Source organism: Lontra canadensis, unplaced genomic scaffold, assembly GCF_010015895.1.
Source record: "Lontra canadensis isolate GAN:19392208 unplaced genomic scaffold, GSC_riverotter_1.0 scaffold36, whole genome shotgun sequence".
Classification (NCBI taxonomy): Eukaryota; Metazoa; Chordata; class Mammalia; order Carnivora; family Mustelidae; genus Lontra; species Lontra canadensis.
In genome coordinates this window covers 10003385-10027962 of record NW_022631030.1, presented here as the reverse complement: position 1 = coordinate 10027962, position 24578 = coordinate 10003385, and the positions used below count along the sequence as shown (strand labels likewise).

General features: G+C 45.7%; 1 protein-coding gene across 1 annotated transcript; it reads right to left on the bottom strand.

Moving 5' to 3' along the window:
* Window positions 1-19493: 19493 nt before the first annotated feature.
* PATE1 (prostate and testis expressed 1) lies at window positions 19494-21816 on the bottom strand. The gene is made up of 5 exons (XM_032869004.1): window positions 21736-21816; window positions 21094-21106; window positions 20947-21006; window positions 20345-20605; window positions 19494-19627 (listed from the first exon to the last, which is right to left on the bottom strand). The coding sequence occupies exons 1-5, from the start codon at window positions 21814-21816 to the stop codon at window positions 19494-19496; spliced, it is 549 nt and encodes a 182-aa protein (XP_032724895.1).
* Window positions 21817-24578: the final 2762 nt, after the last annotated feature.

The window sequence follows — 24578 nt, the reverse complement described above, 5'->3', positions numbered from 1 at the left end:
AGGACTCAAAGCCTCCAAGTTATATATGAATTATTTTCCTTTTGAAATTTTGGAGCAACAAATGGCAAATTAACACATACCATGTTCAGTGAATGCTCTTGAGTTGTATGGCAGATTCTCTCCTTTTTTTTGTTAAGATTTTATTTATTTATTTGAGAGAGTAGAGCAAGAGAGAGCAAGCGAGCACAAGCAGTTGAGGGGAGAGAGAGAAGCAGACTCCCTGCTGAGCCGGGAGCCTGATGCAGGGCCCAATCCCAGGACGCTGGGACGACGACCTAAGCTGAAGGCTCTTCTGTGAACTACATATTGGCTGTTTCTCCACTCTGGAAAGTAGAAGGTCAGCCTGTTGCGGGTATGTATGAGGCAAATCTTCCCACCGGTTTTTGTCCTTTCTGCCTAAAACATGGCTTACTTGCTTCTCACGCCTCCTTTCTCTTGCTCATCTCCTCTTTGCTCTGCTCTCTCTCAAATAAAATCTTTTAAAAAAATAAATAAAACTTCATATTTATATTGAATATCTTACCTTCTCATCAAGGAGGTATAAAGTTAACCAAACTGGCAAACAAAATGTTATTCTTTTTTCCTTCTTTCAAAAGCTTGTCCTGAGAAGGACTTCCAGACTGGTAGAGTAAGAATCACCAATAGTGTGATTCTCCATAAAAACAATGAGAACACTAGCAAAAATGGTCAAAATCAACTTCTTTCAAACTCTGGATATTAACCGCAGGATTGCAACACTCTGAGAAGTTTATTTTAGAAAGACTGACTTTTGGAAAGAACAGTGAGCTTTGTGGCTTTTAAAAAAGTTTTTATTTAAATTCCAGTTAGCATACAGTGTTAAAGTTAATTTCAGGTGTACGATATAGTGATTCAACACTTCGATACAACACCCAGTGCTCATCACAAGTGGCGTCCCTAATCCCCATCGCCTATTTCCCCGATCCCCCCACCCACCACCCCTCTGGTAACCATCAGTGTGTTCTCTGTAGTTAAGAGTCTGTTTCTTGGTTTGCCTCCTTCTCTTATTTTCCCTTTTGCTCATTTGTTCATTTGCTCTTTGCTTTGGTTTCTTAAATTCCACATCCGAGTGAAATCATATGCCATTTGTCTTTCCTGACTCATTTTATGAAGCATAGTACTCTCTTGCTCCTTCTACATTGCTACAAATAGCAAGATTTCATTCTTTTTTATGACTAAATTCCAGTGTGTGTGTGTGTGTGTGTGTGTGTGTGAGAGAGAGAGAGAGAGAGAGAGTGTGTGTGTATCACATCTTCTTTATCCATTCATCCATCGAAGGACACTTGGGCTGTTTTCACATCTTGGCTATGGTAGATAATACTGCTATAAACATCGAGGTTCATGGATCCCTTTGAATTAATATTTTTGTATTCTTTGGGTAAATCCCTAGTAGTGCAATTGCTGGATCCTAGGGTAGTTCTGTTTTTAAGATTTTGTGGAACCTCCATACTCTTTTCCAGAGTGGCTGCACCAGTTTGCATTCCCACCAACAGTGCAAGAGCATTCCCTCTTCACATCCTCACCAATACCTGTTGTTTCATATGTTGATTTTAGCCATTCTGGCAGGAGTGAGGTATATCACCTCATGGTAGTTTGATTTGCATTTCCCTGATGATGTGTGATGTTCAGGATCTTTTCATGTGTTTGCTGGCCATTTGTATGTCTTCTTTGGAAAAATGTCTATTCATGTCATCTGCCCATTTTTAAATTGGATTATTCATTTTTGTGGTGTTCCATTTTATATGTTATACAGTTTGGATACTAACCCTTTATCAGATGTCGTTTGCAAATATCTTCTCCCATTCAGTAGGCTGCCTTTTTAATTTTTTGATTGCTTCCTTCACTATGCAGAAGCTTTTTTTTTTTTTTATTTGACACAGAGAGAGAGAGAGATCACAAGTATGCAGAGAGGCAGGCAGAGAGAAGGGGGAAAGCAGGCTCCTCACTGAGCAGAGAGCCCAATATGGGGCTCAATCCCAGGACTCTGAGATCATGACCCGAGCCAAAGGCAGTGGCTTAACCCACTGAGCCACCCAGGCACTCCACTATGCGGAAGCTTTTTATCTTGACATAATCCCAATAGTTTATTTTTCCTTTTGTTTCCCTTGCCTCAGGAGACATATCTAGTAGACCTTGGTGTTGGCCCGCTTTTGTTGATTTCGATGGGAGTTTTCTGTGCCTCCTGGATCTGGATGTCTGTTTCTTTCCCCATATTAAGGAATTTTTCAGCAATTGTTTCTTCAAGTAAATATTTTCTCTCTTTTCTCCCTTTTTCTTCTGGAATTACTATAAGAATGTTTTTATGTTTGATGGAATCACCGAGTCCCCTAAGTCTATTCTCATGTTGCATAATTCTTCCTCTCTTTTGTTCAGTTTCATTACTTTCCATTACTTTGTCTTCCTGTCATTAATTAGTTCTACTTTTTCGGTCAGCTGTCCATTGCATCAGGCTCATTTCCAATCTCATTTATTGTGCTCTTCATCTCTGATAGATTCTTTCTTAACTCTTTTGTCTCTGTGGTAAGGGTCTCACTGATATCTTCTATTCTTTTGTTAAACCCAGTGAGTATCCTTTTTTTTTTAAGATTTTGTTTATTTATTTGACAGACAGAGATCACAAGTAGGCAGAGAGGCAGGCAGAGAGTGAGGGGGAAGCAGGCTCCCTGCTTAGCAGAGAGCCCTATGTGGGGCTTGATCCCAGGACCCTGGGATCACAACCTGAGCCAAAGGCAGAGGCTTAACCCACGAGCCACCCAGGCGCCCCCCCACCAGTGAATATCCTTATGATTGTTGCTTTAAATTCTCCATCAGTCATGTTCCTTAATCTACTTTGCTTGGATCCCTGGCCATGGCTTTATTTTGTTCTTTCATTTGGGATAAATTCTTCCACCTTCACATTTTGTCTAAATCTCTACCCTCTTCTGTGTGTTAGAAAAGCCAATTACATCTCCTGGTCCTTCGTCATTGTGGCTTCTTCTCTCCCTTTAGTTGTGGAGTTTGTTCTGTCAGTCTTTATGTTGATTTCTGGGGTGTTTTGGATGATTTCATAGTTATCTAGTTATGTTCATGTGACTAAGCTAGCCTACGGTCCTCCTACTCCACTACCATCTTCCTCTCTTCCCTCAATGATTCCTCTTCCCTATGATTCTTAATTGACATACAAAGAATACTTTGTGCCTTGTACCCTGTAATTTGTTCAAGTTCTGCATTGAACAGACGATCCACAGAGGCATCTTTGAATCAGTGTCTCACCAAGGGCCCTCACAAGTCCTACAATGCCTTTGTTCCATTCAATGCAGATACAGTTATTTGAAGCTTCTTCCACTGTTGACCTTTCTGTGAGCAGGGTTTCCCAGGTGGCTAGTCCCCTGCAGGGGTGCAGTCTCCATGCAGGAAGAGGTGAAGGTGGCCTGAACCCTGGACTCCAAGCATCCATTCACTTCCCAGCCCCTGAGGTCCTCACTAACTTCCTCTCCACAGGATAGCCTTCCTCCCAATTGGCCAGCTTTGTGGCATTTTAACTTGACCTATTCCTTTCTTTCTTTCCCTAGCTACATGGTAGCCTTGAAAACCATAGCACCCTTGTAACCATGGTAGCTATGAAGATCATCAGCCTAGCAGACACTCTGGGGAGAAAAATTATCTTGGAGCTACCCAAAAAAGCCCCATTCTCACAGAATTGTCACTATTCTGCATATATGAATACTCTCTGAAAAAGCTCCATTCACAGAGCTTGTCTTTATTTGCCCTAGTTCAGAGCTTGCTTCATGGGAAAGTGTCTATCCTTGGGGCATTTGTGGAAAACAATACGTGACAAGTGTTGACATTGCAAATGCCTGAGGTGGTGATATTAATTAGGGAAAGCAAGTGGAGAGCCAAAAACCTTAAAGGAGAAGTCTGGGGGAATGAGTTGTCTACAGAGGCCTTTGAAAAGCTTCAATGTATTTCTGAGAATATGGAAAGATGCACACATATGCAGAGCTGTGCACACATCTAAGAAAGGCCTGAGAAGAACTTAACCTCTCACCTTGGCTAACCCTGGGGCTCTATACAAGCAGGAAGTAAAGGCTAAGGCAGAGTTGTAAACTGCCAGAGCTTTAAAGGCATATGTCAACATACACAGATAGCCCTTCTGTAAAGGACAGATTTATTGGTTGACAGAATTTAAGGAAATTTTTTTGAATTATTTCTGACCACAAAAGTAAGTGAGCAGTGATATCAGTGACCACATATGATAAGGAATACACACTTTATAGCATTAGTCCAGGAAAGTCTAAGCAACATAACAAAAGTAAGAACAAGAACAAGAATAACAAATAAACCACCACCACAACAAATCCTGGGGAATTTATTTCCAGAGTTGCCACTTTATATTATTTACAATGTTCCGTTTTCAAGAACAACAACAACAAAAAAAAAATTGTGAGACACACAAAGAAATAGCAAGTATGGCCTACATGCAGGGAAAAGAATATGTTGGACTGACTAGACAAAGGCTTTAAATCAGCTGTGACAAATATCTTCAAAAAAAGATAAAGGAAAACCATGCATAAAGAATTAAGGGGAAGTATGAGTACAATATCTCCCAAAATACAGACTATAAATTGAAATTATATAAAACAATCAAATATAAATTCTAAAATGAAAAATTGTGGTAACTGATACTCATTGAATGCACTTTAGGGATTGACCATCAGATTTGAGCTAACAGAAGAATGTGTGAGTGAATTTACAATAGATCAAGATCCCCCAGTCTGAGGACTAGAAAGAGTGAAGGAAAATGAAAAAAAGCTCAGAGACCTGTGGGGCGCCATCAAGTATGCCAACATATGTACAGTGGAAGTCTCAGAAGGAGAGAAGTAGAAAAAAAGAGCAGAAAAAATATATGTATTTTTTTTGTTCCTTTGCCTGTCTCAGGGATTTAGCGAAAATCCCAAGAACTTTGCTGGCACCACTGGGGTTCAAACAGGAAACAGGAACATTTAATAAAGAATTCAATAAGTTTTATGTGTCAATAGTCTAATTATACAGCAGGCTAGTTCAAGAATTGAGGAGATATTTGGATTGCCAGCCTCCCTAATCCACAGGAAGAAGGGGAGAAGGATGTTGCTGGACATGCAAAGTATGTTTGGCAGAGACTTTTTATTGGGGGCAGAGTTGGCCTGAGGCCATGTTTTCAAGAGAGAACCTGGAGACTAAGGACAGTGACCTCATCTTACTCTATCTTACTGATCTGCAGAAGCTTCCCACTGGCCTTGCTCAAACAGAGCCCAGAGGTTTGGGGCCATATATCATGAATCCATATGTCATATGGGTCAGCCAGCAAGTAGAAAAGGGTGGAGAATTGATCTGGAAGGAGTAAATGGAAGAAAACCAGCACACCCCCACCCTTTTTTTCTCTCAGCATCCATTCTCCTTCACTTGGGTGGAAACTTTACATTCCCAGCACAGGGGGTTCAGTAACTCCCATTACAGCCTTATTCTTGGGAGGTGATAGCAGTTTAATCATACTACCACCACCAACAATAAAATAGCCACTTCCAGGGCTCCTTCTAGTGGGGGCCAAGGGAGATCACTGAAATGATGAAGCAATAATAAGTAGGCACCACAATCCCCACTTCTGTAACTGAGAAGGTCGGTCATCCCAGCTGCATCATCACACCTGTGTTCCTTGTTCTCTCACTTCTGCTGGTGTCTCAGCTGGAGAGGCTTCCTGACCTGGTGGCATACTCCAGCCCTCATTGTTGCAAGATATCAATCCCTGGTGGTTTTGTCTTTATTGTCTTTCCTATTCAACAAGACTATTGAGCAGAGGAATAATTAAAGATCTTCCAGCGAATCCCCTGATTTTCAAACTTCGTTTTTCCTTCCCCCGTTGTGTAATTACAACTTAAACTCCCTCATGTAATCAAAATAAAACTACAGTCAGTACAGTGACCTTTTTATATGCCTATTGGGGACAGGGAATGGAGACACTTGGCTATCCTGCTCCTACTCCTCTTCTCTCTTCTTCTGACCACGAGCATCATGGGCTAATGGGGGATGAAGCAATCCTTTTATGCCATAAGAGAATTTTCTGATATGTGTCCCCTGGGTTCTGTTACAAATGAAAAGATGAAGGTATTTGGAAAACCCTTGCTCAGAATAATTCCCTGGTTGATGAGGGAATGTTATATTGCATGATCTCTTTAAAAATACCAGACCAGAGGTGCCTGGTTGGCTCATTTGGTAGGGCATGTGACTCTTGATCTTGGGATTGGGAGTTCAAGCCCCATGTTGGGCAGAGAGCTTACTTACATAAATAAATAAATAAATAAATAAAGTCAGACCATGCCTGTAATTATTATTTTATTTTAGCTCTCCTCTTTTCTGTACCATATCTTGCTTTATTCCTAGATAGGGCAGTAGCCAGGATATAATGGGTCAGGTTGATTTCGCAGGAGAGAAAAATCACATAAAAGACCAAATGGACTTTTCCTTGATTCCACGTCTTCCAGTCTCAGAGCCTCCAGTAATGTTTTCCTGTTCAAAGCCTCAGAAGTCTTCTCCAATGAGTCCTGAATCTCCCAGCCATGTCCCCATGGTCCCTATCTGCACTGACTCTGCAATATAGCCAACTGAGGTAGAGAAGCAAAGATTGTGGGGTGTTCTTGTACCAGGTGACCAGGAGGGAAATGTTCTGTCTCTAACGTGATCTACAAAACAGAGTGTCTACTCTAGGGCTGTTGAGGATTGGCCAACTAGTCTGAGATACCGGCCACCCTTAAGCCCCAGGCAGGGTCTAATGCCAGACCAGTTGCTCTCCATCGCACCCGGCTGCCCTTCTGCTTTAAGAGAGGATGGGAGTCACTGCATTTCAGAGGTTTGGTCCAACAGCAATTCAAAGTACCCCTGTCAAAACCAACCAACCAACCAACCAACCAACCAACCACAAAGTGCTCCTTTCCAAGTTCTATTTCTGCACTTCAGGAAACACCTCCTTCCAGGGACTCATTTTGGAAATATATATGGGAGGAAAGGAGATTAGTCTTAAATTCACTCCTGATTCAGATTAGTACTATAACTGGTTCTCAGTAGAATCTCATTTCCACACTAGGCCCTGGTTCAAATCAATTATAATCTCATGAAATCCCATCAATTCTGAGGATGGGGCACCTGGGGAGCTCAGTCGTTAAGCTCTGCCTTTGGCTCAGGTCATGATCCCCGGGTCCTGCATCAGACTCCCTGCTTGGCAGGAAAACTGCTCTTCCTTCTCCCTTCTGCTTGTGTTCCTCTCTCACTGTCAAATAAATAATCTTTTTAAAAAATTCTGAAAAAAAAATTCTGAAGATAAACTTCTCATTAATACGCTCAGTTTGGGGAGCACCAGAGTGACTCCCTTGCTTAAGCAGCTACCTTTGGCTCAGGTCATGGTCCCGGTGTCCTGGAACTGAATATCGCATCGGACTGAAGTTTTGGATCTGCTGCTCTGTTTTGGGAAGGCGACCTTTTTAAACCGGGGATTTCTCCGGTGTTCTCTGAGTATGAATAGAGATCGCAAGGTTTTAAATTTTATGATATCCCCAATGAATCAGGAGTTAGAAAGGTGGTCGCGTTAGTCTTGGCTTATGTGGCAGGGAATGGGGTAGCAGAGTGGGTTCCTCATCTAAACACATCAATTCTGTGAAACACAGTGCAATGGTTTCCATGTCCTTCCTCTATCTGATACATTAAAAATGCCCCCAAGTTTCATATAATGGAGAATTATATAATTTTGTATATAATACAAACTTTGTACCCTGTAATGGTACATTCTGGTAAGTAGATAATGCATGTTATCTAAATGGTAAGAGGCTTAAGATGTTAAATGGCATCTATGCAGATGGAGAGAGAAAACAGCAAATCCAGGGGGAACATGTCGTTGATGTCACAGCAGCCTGGGTAGACGGGAACATGCAGAAGTGACAGCTAGGGGACAGTATAACTTCCACGCCCTCTTCTCCAGGCTGACTTGTCCATGTCCCAGCAGCCTGCAGAGGGAAGCTCCTCTGCTGTGACCGCAGTCCTGGAAATTGGTCGAGAACGGCTGTTCGGGGGTGGCTGACTGGAGCCTCCTATCCTGTACTCATCAGTCCGAAGTGTGCTGGACAATGACCAGAACAACAGGCTGGAAGGCGGTAGGAGGCTGGGGCAGTGGAACAGGGCTTCAGGGAATGGGCTCAGGGCAAAGCCCTCCCTGCCTTGGTGACTGAGATCCTGCTGATTCCATCTAGGAAGAGCCTCAGGAAAGGGGGTCACGCAGAAAGCTTTAGGGGGTGTCCTGGTGAAAAAGCCCATCATTACTCATGGCCTCTCCATAATCGATCCCCTGTCAACTATGTTAGGTGAATTAAGGTCCTAAGCAGTGTGCATGGTAAGAGCTGAACCAACGAGAAGAGGTGACTCAGAGTCCATGTCTGACCCTGAATTCCTGTTCCTTGCTTCTGTCGACAGTCACACATGATCCCTGACCTGACAGCTGAGGGGACCCAGATCAGGACATCTCTCTGCCTTGACATTGTGACAGAATTTCAGTTCAGTCCCATCTCTTAAGCATAAAAGGAAGACATGGGGCTCTGTGGCTTCTATACCCAACGCATTGACCCATTTCAGAAAATGGTACCTTCCAGGCTGCTATAGCTAGAAAGTCCGAATGACAGTTAAAGCAGAGAAGAGAGGCTAGGTCAGGAGGCTGATTTGAGTTGAGTATGGGGGAGGGGGCCAGAGGATTCTGGGGTGAGACCCAGGCCTGCAGGACAGTGCTGTGGGCTGGGTCCAGTGGCTAGAGGGAGCGTGGGTCTGAGGCAGGCCTAGGGGGACTGGAGGCCAGGAGAGCTAGTCAGCCAGACCCCATGTCCCCAGCAGACCTGCGAGTGAGGCAGGTTTGCTGTCACATGCAGAAGAAATGGTCACAGAGAAGAAATGGGACTGGATATCCATCTCACACTTCCTTCTTCCTGCCAGTGTGGGAGCTCTACGGGAGCCCTGTAATACAGCAAGTCTCCCTCTTCTCCCGGACTCCCCTGGGACCAGATGATCCCACTCTCGGGTGAGCTCCCTACTGAGCAGGGCTAGGAGAAGTGCTTGTTGGAGGTTGGCAGAACTAGTGAAGAGGTTACTGTGGAATGCAGGGAACATTCTTTGGGTTTGGGTGGGGCAGAGGTGGTTTCTGTTCCTATTTTCTTTTTCCCTGTATCCCCTGCCCTTTCACGGTCCTCCTACAGGGACAAGGGGAACCCACCCTGGGACTGACTACAAAGGAGCCGAATGTGGCCTCCAGTCCATTACCTTCTCCTCCATCTGCAGACATAGGGCATGAGTCCAGGGTGAGCCTCTGAGCAGGGCAGGAGCAGGACAGCATGTCCTACAACCTCCCATGGAGGAAGGGGCAGCAGAGTGGAAAGGCTTTGAATAGGAGCCAGGAGAGGAGGGGAGAAGGGGAGAAGGTGCAGACTGTCAGCCCCGAGACGGGGGAGGGCTGGGAACCTGCTTCCAGGGGTTCAGATAAGGAGCGGGGAGGAAAAGATGGCTACTGGGCGCATCATCTCTATCTGTGGGAGGGACAGGTGGCCACAGGTGTCCAAGGTCAGTCTGGGGCCCACGCTGAGATCCTCAGGTGAGGGGTTGAGGGGCTAAGCAGTAGCCAAAGCTTCTGGCGCAGTCTGGAAGTCAGACTCGGGTGTTCACCTTTTAAAAGGGATTGACCAGGAGACCAGCTCCCGAATCTCCCGCCATATCTGGGCCTCGCATTCTAGGAGGGGAAGACAGGTTCGATGACAAAGGTGCCCTTCCCACAATAACAAATCACAGCCTCACACATACCGCGTCAAGCATGACAGTTGTTATGAACGCGAACCTGTGGTACATGCACAGAAGAATTCTTGCATGGAGCTATGGCACCTGTCCACAGTTTTCCTCAGATTTGGAAGCACAAAGGGAGTTTTAGGTACTTCTTAGGAGTTTGGCATATTTCCACAATTTCTGTTCCTTTTCTTCCATGTAGAATGTTGTCCAAAGTTGCCTGATGAACACAGGAGAGAGATACATTGCACAAACTTTGGGATTCAGTGCCGATTTTAATCCCTGGTTGCCCAGATCCTGGTGCAGGAGCATCCTTCCAGCCAGAACACGGGGTCCTTTGCTTCCAAGCAGAAGCTTGGTCTCCCAACTCAGACCCTCTGAACTTCTGTCCATGGATTGGTGCCTGTGTCTCACACAGTCCAAATGCAAGACTCACGAATGTGGTCCCTGTGGGAATTACTTGGACAGTGGCTCATAAATCTTAGATCCCAACCAAGTTTGTTGGGCACCCTATTTTCAATGGGAGTTCATTTGTGAGTGTTTTCTCTGCCAGGCAGAGAGAGATTCTTTTTTTATTTTATTTTTTTAATGGAGAAAGACTTTTTCTTACCTGTTCTCCCTTCGTCTCTCCCCACAGTCATCCCCAGCCCTGGGAACCCTTCTCCAGATTGTGAAAAGAAGGAAACAGCATGGTAAAATGGAAAGATAATGGCCCACCCAGTCCAACAGGTAGGCACCTTGTTCCCAGGGGAAAAATACTTCCCCTCCATGTGGCCTTGGGCTTCAACTGGAAGATGAGGTCCATTCTTTCTAACCTACGTGCTTGTTCAGAAAATCCAAAGAAATCAAGTGCATAACATGCCCGAAGAAGGTTTGACACCAAGTAGGGTCTTCCTGACCATTATCCACACATGAATTTTTATTTCTTTTTTAGATTTTATTTCTTTATGAGAGAGAGAGCATGTGTTGGTGGGGAGGGCCAGAGGGAGAGGGACAAGCAGACTCCCTTGGCAAGCAAGAGCCCTACTCAGGACTCAGTCCCAGGACCATAAGACCTTGATCTGAGCCGAAGGCAGACACCTAACTGACTGTGCCCCCAGGCGCCGCTCCATATGTGAATTTCTTAAGTCCAAATGCCTCCATCTGATGTAGCTCTGGCAGTCCTTGTTTCCACCTGTGAGGTCCCAGAGGCACAGAGAAGAGAGAAACTTGTTGAAGATCCCATGGCCGGTAGGTAGCACACTTCGTCTTCCATCCCAGATGCGGAGGGAAGATTATGCGGGGGATCGCACTTGGGGTAGCCTGCTTCTGGTTCTGGGAAGGAGCTCACTCAAGATAAATGGGCCCCACACTCACTCTTCCCCCAAGACGGGAAGCTGCCATTACCCATGCCTGTCTTCTGTGTGGTGACCACCAACCGCATGGTAGACAAGGACTGTCATCTTGCGATCTGGGAATTAGGGGCTGTCCGTATGGCGGGACTGTTCCCTTGTGCCTCTCAGGTTAACAATGACAACAGTGCACTCGTGTTTTCATCAGATAGTTTGATTATCTGAGAGGTGCAAGGCATCCTTCTAGGTGCTGAGGAGAGAGCAGTGGACACGACACAGGAAAATCTTGCATTCATGGCACTTTCGTCCTTGAGAGGGCAAGAGACAAGAAACATAAATAAGGAAAAGCCATCAAATGACAAACTGGGCCAAACACGTGGGAGAAAACAGGAAAGGGATAGGGCAAGCGCGGTCAGGGAGCTTTGAGCATACATACAGATAGCTCGTGTTTGCTGGGAGTGCGCTGGCGAGCCTCACTAATTAACTGACACTTCGTGGATGAAAGAGGGAGGGACGCCTGTGGGCGCGATCTGCAGGAAGGGAGGCAAAGACAGAGAACTGATGGGAAAACCCCTTTCCAGGCCTCCCTGCTCCTTTCCTTCCCTTACACTCCATTTCTAGTGACTCATCCAAATATGTCTTCCTCTCTCCCCATCAACGCTCCGTGTAAGTCTCTCCCACTGTAATCATTTCTGGTCTTTGTCTCCTTTGGACAAATTAATGAATAAAGCTCAAGGGACACAGATCTAAACCTCTTCACCGCTTCTTGAACTGCCCCATCCGTCTCTCAGAGGCATGCTACGCTGGGCAGGTGGACCACGTCTGGAGTCCCAGGCTCTGGTCCTGATGACCCACTTGGGTGGGGTGGGGGGGTAGTACCACTGGAGGTCGCCTTGAGGCCAGTGTCCAGGATGATTCTACCTGGAAGGGCCTGAGCCTCTCCGTCTCAGATGCTCAGTGATCCCAGCTCTGTCATGTGGGAAAGGCTGTCTTGCGGACATGGGATTAGTCATGCTCTTTGCAGGCCAACATCCAGAACTACAGGGGAAGTGAAGAGGTACTAGCGAGAGAGATTCTCCACCAGCGTTAATGAGTACCTCATGCTGGATCTAATAAAATGAAAGGGGGTGTCTGGATGGCTGAGTTCTGAGTATCTAGAGGCATGCAAACGCAGACAGGATGTACCCTCTCCTGGGAACATTGTAGAGAGGATTCAGGCTGCTTGATCTGAAATTTATGATTCTGTGATCTAGTGGGATGCCTGAGGGCAGGTGATGGGAATAAATAGAGCTGGAGCCTCCCACTGGGACCGGCTCAGGAATGGGTCCCAGACTGTGGCACTTGCTTCTGCTGGGCACATTCACAGTGGTCTTCATGGACCATGATGAAGGTAAAGCTTGGTGAGGGAGGCAGTGATGGGTGACAAGAGCCTATGTGGGGAGAAAAGGGAGGTGGCTTCTAACCTTGATTTTTTGGGCTGCTCTACAATGGCTCAAGTAGAATTTTTCTTCTTCTTTTCACAGAGGACCATGGCCCAGATTTGAAATGTATGGCGCAGTTGGTTTGCAGTTTTTGGATAAATAATGCCGCAATGAGAGGGGATACTCCTGATTTTTTCAAACATTGTCTCTCTACCCTCCCTGAAATATTCCACTCCCCTCACTCACTGCTCTAGTGTCTTTTTTCTTCCCCAGCCTTGCATGAAGTGGGGAGGAGGCTTGAATCCCTGGGGTCATAGCTGTCGCCCACTCAAGGGAGTAAGGACCCCAGGCAGGAGCTGGGAAGGTTGTCAGCTTCCTTCTTGTGAGGTCTACACCTCACTGGTATAAATGTTGATAGCAGGATAGGCTTCTGAAGGCTAATTCCTTTCCCTAGTGCCCTGCTTTCAGTCTTTCCTCTGTTTCTTTAGGGATTCGATTTTGCCATGAATGTGATTTCTTTGATGGATTCAAATGCCGTAGTAAAATGAAACGCTGCTGGAAGTTTAATTTGTTCCTGCCTTACAACAGGAGTTGTACCACAGAGCACTATTACTATTCGAATCGAGTTACAGGTAAGCAGGGGTTAAAGGGAGACACAAAAGATCATCAGTGGTGCCCGCCTTCCCTGGAGTCTGGGACCATGGGAGATACTGGGGAAAGAGGAACTTTCCATACACCAACCAGGGGTAGAGTTTATGTGGAAGGCAGATGTCTCTTGCCTGATCCTGTCCTAGAGTTTATGTGGAAGGCAGATGTCTCTTGCCTGATCCTGTCCAGAGAAACCTAGATGAGATGCAGGCACAGCTTTGGGGCTCATTCCTATCCACAGAAAACCAATGAGGTTCTGGAGAGACGTTATTACCAAGAAGATGGTGTGAATAAGCAAGGTGATCGCATCTGCTTTTTTTTCTCTCTTTAGGGAGATACCTGTTTCATCTTACAAAACTGTCTTGTAAAGTTTGTCAAGAGGGAATGACCCAAGTATTCCATGACTTACTGAAAGAAACACATTGCTGCAATGATAAATCCATGTGTAATACTGGAAAGGATAATTTGGAAAGGTCAGTGCCTTATGGAGAAGATGCAGATTACACTATGCATGATGACATCCAACCAGAACACTTAAAGGGTAGATGAACTTAAACTATCTCTGCCAGTAATCTTTGCCCTTCCCTTACACAATGGAAACATCATTGTACATTATTTCAAAACCCAGACCCTACTCTCCAATCTGTTCTAGTAGATCTACCCATGGGAGCTCCATATTTCCTGTGTCAGTGCTTCCATTAAGAGGAAAATGGGAACCCCCAATCTCTGCCTTCTTCTTGGGTTCCCCTGTCTTTACCACTTGATACTGCTTGGCGATCTGTAACTGTCCTCAAGTTCTGATGCTAAACCTGGGGGGAAATCTCTGGCAGAGGGAACAGAGTATTTTTCTGGTATAGCTCCTGAGTAAAAAGCAAAAGAAAGTAGACTGGATAGAAATAGGAAAAAGAAATCACAAGATATTTTAGAAGAAAAATTGGGGAGGAATATAGAAGAGGTATTTACTGGAGGGCAGGAAGGGCTTCGATTAAACAAAGGCTTGAGAAAGTAAACGTGAAGTGAGGAATTCAAACTTCCACAAAAAGAATAGTCAGTGAACTAGACAAGAGAGTCTTTGTGCCTGCCACCATTTGGGGAAGCTGTACCAGCCACAGTTACACCTAACACATAGCCCTAAGCTACCATGTTTCCAATGATCTTCTCTTGCTTTCATGGCCAAAGCCAAGTCCATCAGGATAAGTACTTGGCCTCATTGTTGGCCAACTACTCTGTCTCCTGGCATGTGAGGAATACTGTACCACCCAGTCCTGAAAAATATTTAAATTTTACCTTGCACTCAATGAACTCATTGGTAAAAAGCTGAGTATTTATTGGCACAACCCTGCAACAGATTATGTCAAGGAGAGATAAAAGTTTCAGACTTCACTCTAGTGTTCCAACCAAAATAATAAGCTCTGAAATGACAAAAATGAATCCCTAAATTATTGTTCACTCACTTTAGGTTAAACTTTTCTTTTGCTCCACTTGCCTTCCTATGTATTAGAATCTACAGAAACGATTATATTTATTTTTTAGCTGAATAATTATGTATACAAATATAATATTACCCCAGGTTTAGTAATTCCCCTCTGGATCCAGGCTTATAAATGCTTATTGTTTTCTACCACATTGTATTTGCATAGACATAATAAAACATTTTAAAACACAAATGAATTTTGAAATATTTGCAGTATACGTATACTGGGACTTGTCCCAAATTGTGTCACATTAGCAGGCATATTATACTTTAGCATCTTGAGAAGTAGAAAATATGGTATACACACCCATTCAGGGCTGGTTAATTCGTTGATATGGATAGAATGGAGATGCTGGCAGTGGTTTCCAACAATGAAGGGATTCTCAGGGGAATTACTGTGATGTATGGTTAGTGCCTAGAATGGTCCCAAACCAGTCAAAATTGGAAACTTCACATTAGAGAAGGGAAACAATAGAGATGGTGGAGAAGGTAACCAGTAGTAGGAAGACTATACAGGCAGCTGGAGACTCACTAGCACAATGAGTGAAGTGAAGTGAAGTTTCATAAAACACTGTGGCAAAGCCCCCAGCACTTCGTCATACCCAGACTGGCCCTCCAGGTCCAATCTTTCGGAGCCCGTCCTATTGTGTTTCCCATCTTGGATTTCCAGGAGATTCTGACTCCCCTATTGCCCCATTTACAATACCCCATCACCTCCTAACTTTCTTGCCCAAGTGGAGTACATCTCTGTTCTTTGCATTTGATGGTGGTGGTTGGGTGGGGAGGAAGATAGGACACAGAAGAAACCATGAGGAAAGACAGACTCTGAACATGGACCCTAGTTCCAGATTCCAGTCCAGAACACTTATTCTGGCCAAAGATTCCTTGGATTCCTTACTTGGAGACAGACTGAGACAGGAAAAATTGATCAAAGGAAGACAAACCAATTGTACGGAACTAGAAATCTGGAGGATTATTCATCGTAGGAAAACAGGGTTTCTTTCATAGAAATGTGTGTAAAATCCTAGAAACCCAATAGAAACATGCTCATGATCGACAAGCTCTCAGAAAACCACACCACAGAACTTCTGTTCTGCTCACAAATTTTGCACCAGTCTTGATTGAACTGAAATACCAGGAGGCCGGCCCCGGAACATCATACAGAGATATGATATACTCTACACGGACATATTATAGGATCCTGGGCTCACTGTTTGATCTCATGTTTTCCCATGGACGGAGCTCTAAGAAGACTGCTGCATATTTTTAAATGTGCCCTGTAAGTATTCAACACAGACGTACGGATTGCCTGATATATTCTGGAGGTGCTGCTCACAGCGACAAAGAAAAACTGGAAACATAAACATTATTTGTTCCCTTTCGGCACTTTGGATAGTTATAGCTCTGTCACAGACCGATACTGGCCCTTAGGCAGAGGAAGTAGCCTCTGGAAGAATGCGTGTTCTTTTCCCACGACTGGGAAAAGGCTGTGAGTCTGGAGCTTGAAAGCACCTGCCTCAAACTTCATGGGCTGATTTTAAATCTTTGCTTAGGACTATCAAGGTAGGACTGTGGTCTTTCAGTTGGGACAAGTGAGAGACAGCAGCGTGGTTTATGAACCTCTACAAATCCTCTCATGAGTAAGGCAGAATAGCTAGGACAGCAAAAGCAAAGTGCCATCTGCTAGCAAGATCTGCTCGGGTGGCCTCAGCCCTCAAAGATCTCAGACATGTAGAAAATACGTCACTGAAATTCCTCCCACAAACATAAAGTTCCCCATTCCAAAGAAGAAAGGAACAGTCAGTAGAAGCGAAATTGACCCGGGAATCCATGCTAAGGTTTTAAGACAAAGTTCGAATGTTGGTGGGAGGGGAAATAGCAGGTAGCAACACTTGGAAATCACTGTAGAGGTTGCTCTGGAGAGATGAAAAATTTTAAGTACTTCCCTTTTACTGCCTTCAAGAGATGAAGCTAGGAAAGCCCTCCCCACCTCCCGACTCTGTCCACTGCCAACCCCAATATAGGGATCTTCCTGGAAAACCACATTTAATTTAAACATGTATGACATAAAAGACCTGCACATAAACCCCATGTAATGTTATGAGACAAGTGCACTGAACACCATACTTACAGAAAACAGAAGGGTGCCAGAAAAAGACGGCTGCAAAATTGATAGAAACTCAATGTGAGATTTCAAAGTGAACTAAAAGAAATGAGGGAAATGATAGAAACTATGAAAAAGCAGCATAGAAAACCCTTCTTAAAGATTTATTTATCTGAGAGAGAGAGAGAGAGGGAGAGTTCTCACGTGTGCACACACACGAGTGGAGGGAGGGGAAGAGGGAGAGACTCTCTAGCACACTCCCCACTGAGATCATGACCTGAGCTGGAACCGAGTCCCACACTTAACTGACTGAGCCACCCAGGTGCCCCAGAAAAAGATTTTTTTTTTTAATGTTCAGCTTCTTTCTTTAAGAATTCAGTCTAAAAGCCATTTTAGATGGCTTTTTAGATGGGCTGAGCAAGATCGATCCCCATGATGGAGGTTACTGGGTAGAGGTGCAATGTGGCCTGTTGGAAGCCCAAATGGGTGAGGACGACATCCACGTGCTGTCGTGCAGGTTGTCAGAGTCTGCTCTGGAGAGGAGAGGAGAGTGGTGTGGTGGTAGATGAGGGCGAACATGGGCAGTTGGTGACTGAGTGGACTGAGCAAGTGTCACTTGGTCTAGTGTTGGTCACTGGAGTCCAAGCTGTGTGAAGAGGGCAACTTGTATGGTGGACAGCTGTGGCAAGCTGGAAAGGAATGCTGAGATGTAAGTGGGGTATGTGGTGACCCAAAAAAGGATATGGCCCCTGAAAGTTGCCAGAAGGGTATCTGCATGTGGGGATGACACTGGCGTATCTGTGGGGGAAGGGGGATGCTAGAGTCCAAGGCAGGTGGTAGCAATGGGAGTTTGGTCTTGTACGGAGGGGAATAACAAAACAAGAAATGTATTGAGGATAATAGGAGCCCAGTTTCTCAGTATTGTAGAAAGGATTTATAGATACGGGAAGAGAAAAAAGAAAAACTAGAATCAATTCTAGATGGAAGTGCGCATGTGTGGGGAGAGGGCTGCTCATGCACGCGCACACTTGCGTGTGTACATCCACATGTGTGTTCTTCAATTTCCGCCGTGGCGAAGCCCTAAGTGGCCAGTGGCCACGTGCATACCTAGCACCCCGATTTTGGCTTCTCAATAACGTTCCCACTGAGAAGAAGCAGGGCTTCCTAGAGGGAAAGTGTAAAATGAGCCTGAATATTTGGCTGAGGCAGATAGAAGGAAATGTTCCAAGAAGGATCAAGAATGTTGAAAGGAGACAGGAGCAAGCTTGAAGCGACTCTTCCTGATCGAATCTAAACATTAAAATGCGTGTGACAGTAACAAATTATAATCAGTTCAACAGAAATAGGAAAATGAGTTTATATTTCATAATCAAATAAAGAGGGCTCCTCCTACCAGTTTGGTAGAAATCAGTCTCCATCTGTGAGCATGCTCCTTCCCACTCCTATTTTTCCCAGGGCGCTAGAACCACACAGGGTAGAAAGCCTGAATGTGCGTGAAGTGGGGGGTGGGGGGAAGGGCAATCTGCTCATGGGCACGGCTCTGTAAAGAGGTTACTGTTGAGAAATCCAGTGACCAGACTCACATGGCTTGCTCAGAACCCACCAATTCCAGCCTCTTCCATGCCACGCTAGACACATGGGAATATCCATATGGCTGCTTCTGGTCTCATCTCCTTGGCGGTATCCTGCAGCTCTTCCATATCTAGGGGTTGATGCCTTCCTGTGAGGTTGCCAGGCGAGCAGGGTGCAAGTTACTACCCCCAGACCCCTCTAGATGCCCTCTCCTCTTCTCCGACCCCCCAACCTCAAAGACAGTCTCATTCCTGGCAGAAAAGCTTGTTTTCTTCTGGATTCCTGATGCAAATTCTTTTCTACACTCTACCCTTCTCCTCGCTCTGGGAATAGCATTCATGAACAAAATTCAAGAAGACCCAAGCTATCTCTTTTCATTTTGCTACTTCCCTCCTTGAGAGGCCAGGGTCATGGGCTTTAGTGGAAGTATGATAAGAAGGATAATACTGAGAGAGAGAAACACAAGGAAGAAAGAAAAAATGAAAGAGAAAGAAAAGGAAAAAAAGAAAAAAGAAAGGAGAAGAAAAGAACCTACTGTAGAAGGAAGGCGAAAAGCCAGGAAAAGAATTGACCTATTCTCAGTCTTATCCTTTTTCTTTTTTCTTTTCTTTCTTTCTTTCTTTCTTTTTTTTTTTTTTTTTTTTTTTTTGAGAGAAAGAGCGAGCACGTGATGGGGGCTGGGCAGAGGGAGAGGGAGAGAGAAAATCTTAAGCAGGCTCCACACCCAACCCAGAGCCCAAGGCTGGGTTTGATCTCAACACACTGAGATCTTGACTGGAACTAAAAATCATGAGTCAGACGCTTACATCTCTTGTCTTCTTATTCTGAAGCAGCTTTGGTACACAGTGAAAGCACTAGGTTTTGTAAGAACCTGCAGGAGACACTGGTCTTGCTCTCAAAGTGTTTCATTTCCCCCTACTCCATCACCAACAACCACCAGGGACCAAGATGGAAAATCTAGAAAAGAAGAGCACTTTTTCTTACACAAGCAGAAGGCAGAACGATGCACTTGAGATCTGAAACAGTGGCTTTCCAGGAAATCCTCAGGAAGAGGCTGAGACAATAATGTCATCCAGAGGTTGGAGCCCCCAGAGAACATGCAACCTCTACAGGGTTTCATTGCAAAAGTCAGAGACCCTGCAGCACCTGAACGTCACCAAGTAGACACTCCATTTTATTTTGTCCACATTAGCACAGTTTTTCAGGCAGCCCATGAAGGTTAACCACAGAGTCCCATCTTCTGCGGGAGGAAAGAGAAACAGGTTAGCAAAAAGGCTTCTGCAACGAAACTTCTTGGCAGACCGTACCAGCAGACAAGAACAGCCTTGTGGGTAGCTCAAGTCTCTGTTATCCAAACAGGCAGAACTGCAAGATGTTGCCAGGTGAGGACTTCCCAGAAGGAAAGCAGTGGCAGAAGAGTTTGCAAAAGTTCTTGGGGGTGGGGAGGTGATGACAGCAGTAACGGAGGAATTTCCAAAACTGGATGTCTCAGTGGAGAATCTTAACACTGGTTTAAGTCAGGGTTATAAATGCCAGGGTTTTGCTTAGCATGAACTGTAGGAAAACCGAGAGGGCCATTTAGCTCATGTCTGTTGCTGACACTGGTCCTTTTGTCTTCACAGTTTAAAACCACCCCATGGAGGTCCAGGCAGGGACAGATGAGGAGCTGCCCTCCCCTCTCCAACAAGCGCCTGGTCTCCACTGGCCATATTGTGCCTCCCCTCTCCTCCCCACCCAGTCTCCCTGCTTTCTGCAGGCTTCTCGAATTACTGGTTCCATATCTACAGATCCCCACCCCTCAGGACCTCCTCCATCTATTTTCCATTATGGCTTGTGATAGGGGTAGAGAGATCAAGCGTCCCAGGGCTGGGGCTGCCTGGGGCAAAATAAGGTCCCTGCTTTGTTCCATGGCACTTATGTCCCGTTCAGCTTCCCGCACCCCCCTCCCCCAACTTACTCTTGAAAATCCTCCCAGTCACGCAACCCTCATCTTCTGTAGCAGTGCACACTCCTCTGCCTCTGGAACACCTTTCTCCTGGAAACTGCAGGTGGCACATTCTACACTGAACGAGGTCTGTCATCGGGCCAAGAAACCAGGAACCGAAGTGAGAAGCGATCTCCTGCTGCCACGAGAAAGCCCACCTCCCCGTTCGGATCTGAAGTCGGCTTGGAGTCCAGAAGGCTTTCACAGAGACCCAGGAATTATGGGCATTTGCCGCTATAATAAAGAGAGGCTACACCAGGAGAGGGACTGGAGTTTACAGTCTCGGGAGTCTGGGCTGGGGGAAAATGGGAGGGGATAGAAAGGGGGCGGGGCAAGGAAAAGAACGAAATCAAGACGGAGATAATCAGGTCCTCTTCATACTCACTGGAATAATGGGCATCCTCGATAAATATTTCCTGGACTGTACTGGCAAGGAGAAACAAAAGCGATCTGCAATTTCGGCCGAGATTTAGCCCCGTACAGGGCCCCTGTGATGCTTGTAATACATGGGGTTGGCCCGTGCTTTTCACCTGGGGCCAGTCTAGGCTCTTTCTGTCCCTCCAAAGCCTTGGTACCTGCCTCCAGGCATCTCTGCATCTCCTCCTTCCTTTCATTTCCCTTCACCTTCTTGGGGCCTAGAGCACAGGCCACAGGAGAAAGATAAATACACCCGTTCTCCCCTCATTCCCTTTGTAATTGACCTGTGCGGCTTGCTTAGCTACCTGTGCCTGGAAGCTGACAAAGGGGAAAACGTCTGAAATTCACAAAGTTGCCACTGGGTAAGTCTAACCAACTGGTACCCGGAAGGTCAATATCCACTCCCGCCTCTCCCTTTGACTTGCCCTTGAGTACACTCACCCCGCCCCCTTGTCACCTGAAGCTCCTGTTGTTTTGTCAAACAGCAAATCAACCCCCAGCCCAACCGTCCTGCTGTAAGAGGCTGCTGAGTGCTGAAACTCAAGGTCTGTCTCCGGATTCCTTTCAATACCCAGGGCCCACTCTGCCTGGCCCATCTCCTCTCTCCTCCCTCCTCCCATCTCCCCCCTCCCACACCATGATCTGTTTCTACTCACTTGTGTGCTCCTTGTCACGCAGTGACCCAGACAGCACTGTTGGGGGAAAAAATACGTGCTCTGCAGACCTCATTTTACAAATGAGGCCTCAGAGCTTCCATGAAAATCTTCTCAATTCCTTTCTAATCCCCCTATTTCCGCCTCTAAGGGGGAGATGAAGCCTCTGGTGAAGGTCCCAGGTATGTGATGCATTGGAGGTGAAACGCATGGTATTAGAGCGATCACGTGGCTCCCTTCAGAACCCCTCCCTCCGTCACGGGAGCTCTAACCTGTTCCCTACCCTGGACATACCACACCAACCGCCAACCCCAGAGACTCACTCCTAACGCAGCCAAGCAGGATGGAGAGTCCCAAAAGCAGGGGCTTGTCCATTTTGAAAAGAGAAAGGAGTGGGTTAGGGCAGGAAGCTGCCAGGTGCCTATTTATGCCTCTGCCAGGCTGGGCTTCCCCGGGAGGGCTTAGGGGTGGGGACACTGTGGAAGGTGCTGGAAAGGCATACTCCACCCCTAGGGAAACCAGTGACTCTGTAGTTTCTCTTTTTGAAGAACTGGGGGAAAAAGGCACCCAAAAGTTCCCTGGACCTGATTTATTCCAGTCTGACCACCCAAGATGGTTGATGCCATGTTCTGTGGGGTTTTTTTTTCCTTTTTTCATGATACCACACTGTGGGAAAATATGAGGGTAAGTCAGAGCTAGGTGGGTACGATTCAGAGTCACCTATGCCAAGGTGCTCATTAAAGCTGAAAAGAGTCTATGAATGCAAATCATGGAAATGCAGAAAGGGCATTGAGCATAGACCCTTAAAAAGGCGTAGAGATGAGGAGTGGAGAAGAGAGGTGGGAGGTTAGACTCTGGGACACTGACAGAGGATTCCCAGTTTCATACTCAGTCACCCTGGAACAAAGCAGACCCTGGCCATAAGAGCTGAGGAGGAATCTGCTTCCCATCCTAAAGTTTCCCAGGGACTGAGAGAGGTTTTGTTAGGAAACAGAGGTCTGAGATTCCTCCTGGAGCCAGGGAAGCTGGTCCTTCCCACTTGGTGTCAGGCCAGGTACTGGGGGGCGGGGGTTACCCCAACTCTGAGAAGGACTAGGTATTCGGTCAGAGAGGTGGCTGGAGGTACAAGTCCCATGGAGGGGATTGAGCTGGTGGATTCTAGGAACAGCCACACCTAGTATCTCGTTCTAAGTTTTCTGGTAGTTTCCTTCAGTTATTCTTACACCTTTAACAGGTGGGAGCCTCGTCTCTGCTGTCATCGCAAGGAATTGAGGGAAACATCTGTGCCCGTGCTTAGGGCAAAACAATAGAGGGAGAGAAACAGCAACCAGAAGGAAGCAGACTGCAATGGGGCACAATTTAGGGCTACAGAAGCAAAGAGGGGTCGTGTTCTAAGCCAGATGTTAGCTGAAGACATAGGGGACAGTAAGAGTGACGTGTGTGTGTGAAGATTTTCCCCATGACATATTGGAGGTTATTAGTGTAACTAGTTTACCGCTTCCCCGGGGCACCTGGAACCCTGATGAAGCTTTGAAATAAGACCATTAAGTATTTATGTGTTTCTTACACACAAACACACACACACACACACACACACAAACACACACAAAAACGACATCACTGATTCTTGTGTTCTGCATATTTACGAACAGATCTTTCCCTTTCCCTCCTCCCATTGCCCTGGAATTCAGCATCTTCTCTTGCGTCTTTACATTCCTTTCTCTGACCTTTTGAGCTCTCCCTTCTTTACCTACTAGGAATTCCATATTTCATTGTTTGGCTAATGGCAGCCCATGAGAAAGGAGGAAATGCTTTCTTCCTCCTCCGTCTCAGAAACCGTCTCTTCTCCTGATGACACACCTGTGCTACGGTTCTACCACTTCTCCTCAAGCAGAATTTTCCTTTCCGAGCCTTCGTGATCCACCTGGACTCTTAGCTTACAGCCAAACCCTATTTTATTGACTTATCTCCGAAAGTCTCCTCAAAATCATCCTTCCAGCGTGAATAGCCCATGATATCTGATTTTCTTACTGGGCCCCCTCTTTCCTTTTCTTAGTGACCCTAGTTCTTTTCTGATCCTCTTAAAGCAGCCCACATAATTCACATTATGTCATATATTTCAGACCTGTGACTTAACAGTATTCAGGAATGAATCCCTTTTGCCGATTGCCCTAAGGTTTATGTAAGTCTGTCACAATCCCTTGCTCATGACGCTCTCCCTTCTAACCACCACAGACTTCTGGGGGCCCACCTGTTAGTCCAGAAGAGTAGCCCAACCACTCAACTCTGAGAGTGACAAGGTAGGTGCCTAATTGTGTCTTTATGTGTCTGGTTAGAAGCTGTTTTGATTATGGACTAGCATTTTTGGTTTGCCTCTCCAATGTTTTCATGTAAGTCAGAAAAAACAAAATGATGTTTTTTGAATTCTAAGGCATCATTATTTTTATTTTTTTAAGATTAAGATTTTAAGATTTGTTTATATAGAGAGAGCGAGCACGTGCGTGCATGAGGAGGGGGAGGGGCAGAGTGAGAGAGAGAATCCCAAAGCAGACCCCCCACCACTGAGTGCAGAGCCTGACATGAGGTTCCACCCCAGGACCCTGAGATCACAATCTAGGCAGAAATCAAGAGTCTGACGCTTAACCCACTGAGCCACCCAGGTCCCCCAAGTTACCACTATTTTTAAAAGAAATGGATCTGCTCTGCACAGCGAATACAGCCACAATATCCAGAAAATCACTGGTAATTAAGATATTTTCACATAACGACTTTTTAAAATATATTTTATTTTTTTAAAGATTTCACTTATTTATTTGAGAGAGAGAGCATGAGAGGGGAAAAGGTCAGAGGGAGAAGCAAACTCCCCATGGAGCTGCGAGCCCAGGGAGCCTAGGACTCGATCCTAGGACTCCAGGATCATGAGCTGAGCCTAAGGCAGTTGCTTAACCAACTGAGCCACCCAGGCACTCTATAATGGCCTTTTTGAAGAGGTTCATGGGACCGCAGGTGAATACCGCCAGAGTCTAAGGAATGAGATCTCCACAGAGGCAGATCCCACACAGAGGCGTCTCAACAAAATGAAGAATTCCAATTACTATTCTGGTGTAGCACCAATGGCCTCAGGGTCCTGGGCTCTT

What these genes read in the sequence shown, in the direction of transcription:
- PATE1 (XM_032869004.1), bottom strand. Translation starts at nt 21,816, where the DNA reads ATGGACAAGCCCCTGCTTTTGGGACTCTCCATCCTGCTTGGCTGCGTT. An exon ending in GCAGAGATGCCTGGAGGCAG is followed by an intron (nt 20,606 to 20,946) that starts GTACCAAGGCTT and finishes TCTTTATTATAG; the next exon opens with CGGCAAATGCCCATAATTCC. An exon ending in GACTGGGAGGATTTTCAAGA is followed by an intron (nt 19,628 to 20,344) that starts GTAAGTTGGGGG and finishes TTCCTCCCGCAG; the next exon opens with AAGATGGGACTCTGTGGTTA.